This window comes from Kogia breviceps, chromosome 13 (genome assembly GCF_026419965.1).
Source record: "Kogia breviceps isolate mKogBre1 chromosome 13, mKogBre1 haplotype 1, whole genome shotgun sequence".
Lineage (NCBI taxonomy): Eukaryota > Metazoa > Chordata > Mammalia > Artiodactyla > Physeteridae > Kogia > Kogia breviceps.
Window position 1 is genome coordinate 66742640 of NC_081322.1, and position 7935 is coordinate 66750574.

The window sequence follows — 7935 nt, forward strand, 5'->3', positions numbered from 1 at the left end:
GGTCTAGTTCTCACTCCTAAACTCCAAAGTCAAATACACAAACTCACACACATTGCAAACTTACCATGCCCCAAACTCAACTCCTGATCTTTACTCATCTTGCTTAAAAAACAAAACAACCTGCCCCATCCAGTCTTTCCCCTTCAATGGTCATCCTTCTTATTACTCAAGTCTAAAACAGAATCCTCCTTCCTCCTTGATACTTTTTCAATCTTACACCACCTTTAGCTCATAAAATCTTATTGACTCTAAGTCTAAAATATATCTAGAACCTCACCACCTCCACTTCTGCTAGTCTGGTCCATTATTTCTCCCCTGATTTAAAGAGCCCCAACTGGTCTCTCTGCTTTTGCCCTTAATCCCTGTAACTATTTCCAACGCAGAGGACCGAGTGATTCTTTTAAAATGGAAGTCAGATCTTGTCACTCCTCTGATTCTCCATTTGACTCAGAATAAAAGCCAAATTCCTACAATGCTCTATAAATCCTGCACCCTGTGCTGCCCGACCACCTCCCACCCATGTATCCTCCCCGGCCTTGTCTTCTATCTTCTACTTTTTTTCTGGCTCACTGCTCCAGCCCCCCCGACCTACTAGCCATTCTGAGAACTTATCAGGCACATGACTACCTCAGGGCCTCTGCACTGGCTATTCCCTTTGTCTGCAGTGCTCTTCCTTCTGATAACTTCATGGCTCAGTCTCTTGAATCCTTCAGCTTTTTACACAAATATCACTTTCCCTGTGAGATCCTAATTGACTTCCCACTTTAAAAATGCCTCCCCCTTTCAGCGTTTACTCTGCTCCTTCTCTGCTTTTTCTCCAAAGCATTTATCACCTTCTGATGTATTACATACGTTATTTATGTAATATGTTTCTTTTTCTTGATCCCCCCCAAAATGTATCCATAAAAGCAGTAATTTTTTTCTGATTCATTCAATGCTGGAGGAGGGTCAACGTTACAGATTCACATTTAATGCTTTTGATCTAGATTTCCAACTTGTTTATTTGCTTCTCAAGAAAGGAAAGTAGGGCTTCCCTGGTGGCGCAGTGGTTGAGAGTCCACCTGCCGATGCAGGGGACACGGGTTCGTGCCCCGATCCGGGAAGATCCCACATGCCACGGAGCGGCTGGGCCCCTGAGCCTGCGCATCTGGAGCCTGTGCTCCGCAATGGGAGAGGCCACAACAGTGAGAGGCCCGCGTACCGCAAAAAAAAAGAAAAAAAGAAAGGAAAGTATTTAAATAAGTAGATAAGATGGAGAAGAAGGGGCTTCCCTGGCGGCGCAGTGGTTAAGAATCCACCTGCCAATGCAGGGGACACTGGTTCGAGCCCTGGTCCAGAAAGATCCCACATACTGCAGAGCAGCTAAGTCCATGTGCCACAACTACCAAGTCTGTGCTCTAGAGCCCACGAGCCACAACCACTGAGCACGCGTGCCACAACTACTGAAGCTCACACGCCTAGAGCCTGTGCTCTGCAACAAGAGAAGCCACCACAATGAGAAGCCCGTGCACTGCAACAAAGAGTAGCCCCGGCTCACCACAACTAGAGAAAGCCTGTGTGCAGCAACGAAGACCCAATGCAGCCAAAGATAAATAAATAAATTTATTTTTTAAAAAAGAGAGAGAAGGGGCTTCCCTGGTGGCGCAGTGGTTGAGAGTCCGCCTGCAGATGCAGGGGTCACGGGTTCGTAACCTGGTCCGGGAAGATCCCACATGCCGCGGAGCAACTGAGCCCGTGAGCCATGGCCACTAGGCCTGCGCGTCCGGAGCCTGTGCTCCGCAACGGAAGAGGCCACAGCAGTGAGAGGCCCGCATACCGCAAAAAAACAAACAAACAAACAAAAAAAAAAAAAAAAAGAGAGAGAAGGACTTGAGGGCATAGTATTGGCAAAACCACTGACATGCAAAAAAGCAAAATAGTACACTGGTCTGCAGGTGCTCCTGATGTTTCAAAGTGGGGATACAGGATTGACTTAAAATAGGAACACATCCATGGAACAAAGCAACATGTTAACCGAAAGCACAAAATCAACTCATTCCACATGAAGAACGGAAAGGATGAAATGACAAAGATGTCCCACACTAGGATACTGATTGAAGCACTGGGAGACTTAGTGAAAATGTTTTATCACAAATAAGTTTGGCAAAGTGCCGAAGTGCCTTGGGGAGGGCAGCTGTCATTGAAAAGGTAATGACAACTATGGATCCTCCCATGAAAACTAAACGTACCTAAAAGTTTAGAGAGTTTACCACCCTCCCCAAAACCTATCCATACACTACCACGGGCCAAAGATTAAGAATCCTAATTTTTTATTTTTATTTTTTTCCGGTACGCGGGCCTCTCACTGTTGCGGCCTCTCCCATTGCGGAGCACAGGCTCCGGACGCGCAGGCTCAGCGGCCATGGCTCACGGGCCCAGCCGCTCCGCGGCATGTGGGATCCTCCCGGACCGGGGCACGAACCCACGTCCCCTGCATCGGCAGGCGGACTCTCAACCACTGCGCCACCAGGGAAGCCCTAAGAATCCTAATTAAGAGAAAAGAATCCCACTTAAATATTACTTCAGCATCATAACAATCACTTGAATGAAAAGGATGCCTGGATAAAAACATGGGTAGTTGGGCCGCAACAGTGAGAGGCCCGCGTACCACACACACACAAAAAAAAAAAGAGCAAAAAAAAAAAAAAAAAAAAAAAACATGGGTAGTTGCAATTCTGAGCTGTTAACATTTTGAGTAAATATCTGAAGCTAAAGTTTACTCTACTAAAAGAAAGGATCCAACTGCCATGTCTTAAACGTCCAGTAGAATTAAACATCCCAAAGTTACCTCAGTGAATGTGTAAACTGAAAGTTTCTTATTGCTTGATATAAATAATTTTATAAAGTTCACAAGGTAATCAGAACTAAGGCTATGAAAACAGCAAACATTCCATCCAAACAGTCGGAGCTATTGTCTCTCTGGCTTCTGTACAATTTTATCATTTAGTGTCCTTCATCTAAATAATTCACAAAAATGATATGAGTCTTGCTTCACTACCAAATACTCCTTCTCTCTGTACAACAGAATCCAGAAATAATGAAAGGAAAGTCAGCTTGGGTAGTTCTTGCTCAGCTACATGTCTGGAGGGGGATATGGTAAGGGAAGGGAGAGGGTCGTATTTACATCTAAATACAAACAGCTCGTTATTCACTGAGACCATTCACGACACTATAATAACACGAATGCGGAGAAGTCCTCTGTCTGAGATCTATTCCATATCCGATATCTGATGCCAATCCTTACGGTGATAAAGGCCACAAAAGCAAACCCAGAGGCACTGAATTTAAATATAGTCCTGAGACGTCTCTCTGGTTGGTTTCTTTTCCCTGTTGACACTCGGAACAAATTTACCAACAGCCATCAGCCGAATTCCTCCAAACTGGATGCAGGCCAAGAAGCAGCAGTATTGTTGAAACCTGGGCAGCGAGGGGGAAGGGTAACTGGCACAGCAGTCGGGTGAAAACATGCGGGAACTGATGGACAGCAGCTGGAAGAAGTTTGGCCACGCTGGCAGGGGGACATACGAGTGGTTAACCAGCGAGCCGAGCCTGCCTCTTCCGGAAACCCATCTTCAGGTTTGTACCTATGACTTATGCCTTTTCTTCCCCAAAGTATCTTTGTTAGCTTTAAAACCAACAATGCCTACGCTTTTAGGAAAACTTAGTGGCAACATTTTGTATTACAGGTGTGAACACCGAAGCTAGGAGTCAACAAATTTTTATGTCTTGGTATGACAACGACAACTTTGTTCTTTGCTCAGTCTACATTTTGAGAGAGAGTGAGAGAGAGAGAGAGAGAGAGAGAGAGAGAGAGAGAGAGAGAGAGAGAGAGAGAGAGAGAGAGAGAGAGACTCACTTTGGCTCTCCAGCTGTTTCTAAGAGTTAGCAGAAGCAAAGGGTTAAGGACGCTTTGCCTCTTAACTAAGAAATGCAGCAGCTGTTTTGCTTTACCTGGGAAATCCCCAAAGAAGTCTCAATCTGAGACGTCATTAAGGAAAAATATTTGTAGAAACCTAAAAACTCAGAATTAATTTTACGATCAGCAGGGAAATGAGTGATACTACTGTCCCACCAGAAACGGGGAAACAAACCTATTTTGTTGTTTTCTGGAAAACCGAGTGGTGAGATTGGTATTTAAATTCTCTAAAACCACTTTTAACAGACATAAATTATACACATATATATGATATATCCTGCAGCAGTTACACTTTCTATTGGTTATTTCTTTAAAGTATTCCCTGAACAGCAAAGTCCTCGAGAAATGTTAAAAGTTAAAAAACCACGTTGAGGGTAGTGAAACAATTAGAATGTTTGACTAAAAAAAGACATCCCGGAAGGGTAAGCTGGGACAAAGTGAGAGAGTGGCATATACATATATACACTACCAAATGTAAAACCGATAGCTAGTGGGAAGCAGCCGCATAGCACAAGGAGATCAGCTCTGTGCTCTGTGACCACCTAGAGGGGTGGGATAGGGAGGGTAGGAGGGAGGGAGACGCAAGAGGGAAGAGATATGGGGATATATGTATAGCTGATTCACTCTGTTATAAAGCAGAAACTAACACACAACTGTAAAGCAATTATACTCCAATAAAGATGTTAAAAAAGAAAAAGACATCCTTCTGCATTAACAAAATCCACAACAATTTGAACCAATATACCATGAATCATTAAATAAACAAATTAAGGATACCGTCATAAATTTGTTCATAGCTCTGTGATCTCTTAACTAGGAAGAAAGAAGAGTTCTTTATCTTAAGAAACTGTCCTAATCTGCAGTATTAGATAAACCTTTCAGTGCCACTCAATATTTGGACAAAATAACCAATGGACGCACCAATTACAGAAGAGGACTGTAGCATCTCTCTTTTCACAAATTTTTGCAACTAATAGCATTAATAGCATAATGGTAAGCAAGAGCGTCTATTACAGAAAAACTTTTAAATAGAATATTAAGTATCTTCATATTCTATGCATACTGAAGTTAGAGGGTTTAATAAAGTATTTAAAATTTGATGCCCACAACTGTTTAGAAACTATTATCATCCATGTTACTGAAGGAGAATGAAGGAAAAATCAGTTATGCAAAATGGCTCTTGTTTATCAAGGTTGAAGAGTGATTAAGTATTAAGAGGTAATAGTTTTAACATTTTAAATGATTCATCTAGTGGAAGAAAATAAACATAGTTAAATTGTTTTTTCAGTCCAACTTGATATTTTAATAACTAGTAAATTTGAGTTCTTATAGCTTTTATAATCAAAGTCCTTGTTACAGCACAACAGATTTTAAGTTAATAGTTGTGATAAACTAGATTATGTGTGAGAAAACAGAAAGAATTCATAGTTCGTTGATTCATTAAATTCTCATGCCAACCCTCCAAAAAAGATGTTCTTATTCTCATTTCATAGAGAAGAAACAGTAGACACAGAGGGGGCAAGTGAATGGTTCACGGTCACGCAGGTATCAGAAGGTCATATTGGAATTTAAGACCACAGCTGTCAAAGCCCAAAGACGAAGTTCTGCTTCCCAAGAAAACCTTTGTTTGCACTTTAAGTTAAAATATCTTAACTCATATCTCAGAGAAAACAAAATATTTAGCAGTGTAAATATTAAATAAACCATCTAATTTTGAGTCAGAATTAACAACATAGTTGTAAATTCTTTAGGAATTAAAAAAGATTATACGAACACTAGATAAGTCAGTCTCTTAAGAGGTCAAGACCAGCAAAACATTTGTTCTTTCCACCAAAATCAAGGCAAAAACCTCAGCTTTCATAGTTTTATAAGTTTTATTTTAAATCAGTAGATAAAGATCTCAATATGTTGTTTCTTTAAACACAATTATAAGGCTTTACACTGTTTTCTTTTCCTCTGTAGTAGTGTATACTAACATTCACATGTGTTGTGAATGAACAGAGCAGCTTTTTAATACTTCATTATTTCTTAGTAGCTTTGTGTAAAGCAATGTCTATGCAATTTGGAACAGGACTTAATTTTTCATATGGCTTTTCTACCTTGCTGTTGGAGTATCATTTCATGCCTATTATTTACTCCATCAAGAACCATCATTATTCTTGTGAGCAGATACAATAAAATCAATACCTTTTAGGTTGCTTAAGAATGAATTTACCTGCAATTCTTGGGCTTCCCTGGTGGCGCAGTGGTTAAGAATCCACCTGCCAATGCAGGGGACATGGGTTCGAGCCCTGGCCCGGGAAGATCCCACATGCCGCGGAGCAACTCAGACCGTGTGCCACAACTACTGAGGCTGTGCTCTAGAGCCTGTGAGCCACAACTACTGAAGCCCACACACCTAGAGCCTGTGCTCCACAACAAGAGAAGCCACCGCAATGAGAAGCCTGTGCACCGCAACGAAGAGTAGCCCCCCCATTCACCACAACCAGAGAAGAGCCACACACAGCAACAAAGACCCAACACAGCCAAAAATAAAATAAATAAATTTATCTGCAATTCTTTTTCTTGAGATAATTCCAACTTTCCATAGTTATCTTACAAATATTGCAAAAACATATTGAGGAAATTTCAAAATCTCAATCATCATAAGCATCAGCTATCCAATAGGATTTCAAATGTTGATTACATGAGATATGAGCACATAACAATGTCAGATTTTACGCTAGAATTAAAGAAGTCAGTTCCATATAATCCTTCTGTGGCAATGAAACATTATTGGTCTAATTCTAAACAAAATAAGTACATAAATAGTAAGAGTTCTCATTCAAAGAATGAGTGATGGACCTGCCAACTAAAATTTATCCTAATATTTTTACTTCAGTGGAAATATTGTAGGGTACCCTTGTGTACTTCTGACATTCTGAATTTATACTTTATCACGGAAGTGCACTTTACTTCATTCAGGCTCAAGCTCATTGGCATAAATGAATGATTAGAGTGATTTTTAGAGTGAGTAAATGATAAGGAGAATACAAGACGAAGACAAAGATCAGCCTAAGAAATGCAGGGGTCTTCTCTCCCCATCTTCTAACTCAATTCCGTTCCCTAACCCCAGGGCACCCGGAAGATAAGTTCCACCAAGGAAGATGTAGAGCCCTTCCTGTGTATCCTGCTTCCAGCCACCGTCCTGCTCTTCCTGGCCTTTCTGCTACTTTTTCTGTATCGCCACTGCCAGGCCTCTCGGCCCCAGGGGCAGGTTTCCGGCCTCGACCTTCCAGAGCAGCCGCCTGCAGGAGAGGTGACCGATTTCCTGCCGGGCTTACCCTGGAGCAGCGAGCAGACCTTCCCTTACTCCCCACTGCCCGGGGAGGCAGCCCTTCTCTCGTGTTCACCACCCTCCTATGAAGAGGCCACCAGGAACGCCCCTGGAGGAGAGGCCCTGGATGCGGGCCTTCAGTATAAAGCAGCTTCACCTGGACTAGTCGTGCCATTATAAACTGCTCTTGTAACCATTAAAACACGGCTCTCCACCCTTTACTGAGCCCGCCCGAGCAGGGGGGAAAAGGGCCTCTGGACCTAAGAAGCTGTAATTCACTGGCCACACCTGGATGAATGGGGATGGGGGAGCTTGACAAACGTCCATCTTGTTAACACATTTTCAAGTTGCTTCGGGAAAAATCTCCCCGGGTTGTTCTAAAGATGACCAGGCTCTTTAATAACATATAACGGCCCTGAGAAAAACAAGAAAGTTCTATGCGAGTTGAGGAAGAAAAAGAATTACTAGTGAACATAGGAAATAGCTCTGAAAAGAAAGAAAAACAGAAAAATGTTGATAAGCCAGAGGTAACTGCTTTTGCCACCAAAATAAAACTTTTCTTCCCACACAAGTTTTTCAGGGCCTCATCATTTCACTTCTGTGTGAAGATGCATGGAGAGTTCTAGAAGGTGAGAGAAACACCTCTAGAGCTGTAGTAGTAAAT

General features: G+C 42.1%; 1 protein-coding gene across 1 annotated transcript; it reads left to right on the plus strand.

The window, feature by feature from the left end:
- Positions 1-3504: 3504 nt before the first annotated feature.
- On the plus strand, positions 3505-7417 carry SMIM28 (small integral membrane protein 28). Its single transcript, XM_059083425.1, is given in 3 exon segments — positions 3505-3615; positions 7071-7392; positions 7395-7417. Coding segments are annotated over 3 exon segments (456 nt in total).
- The last annotated feature ends 518 nt before the right edge of the window (positions 7418-7935 follow it).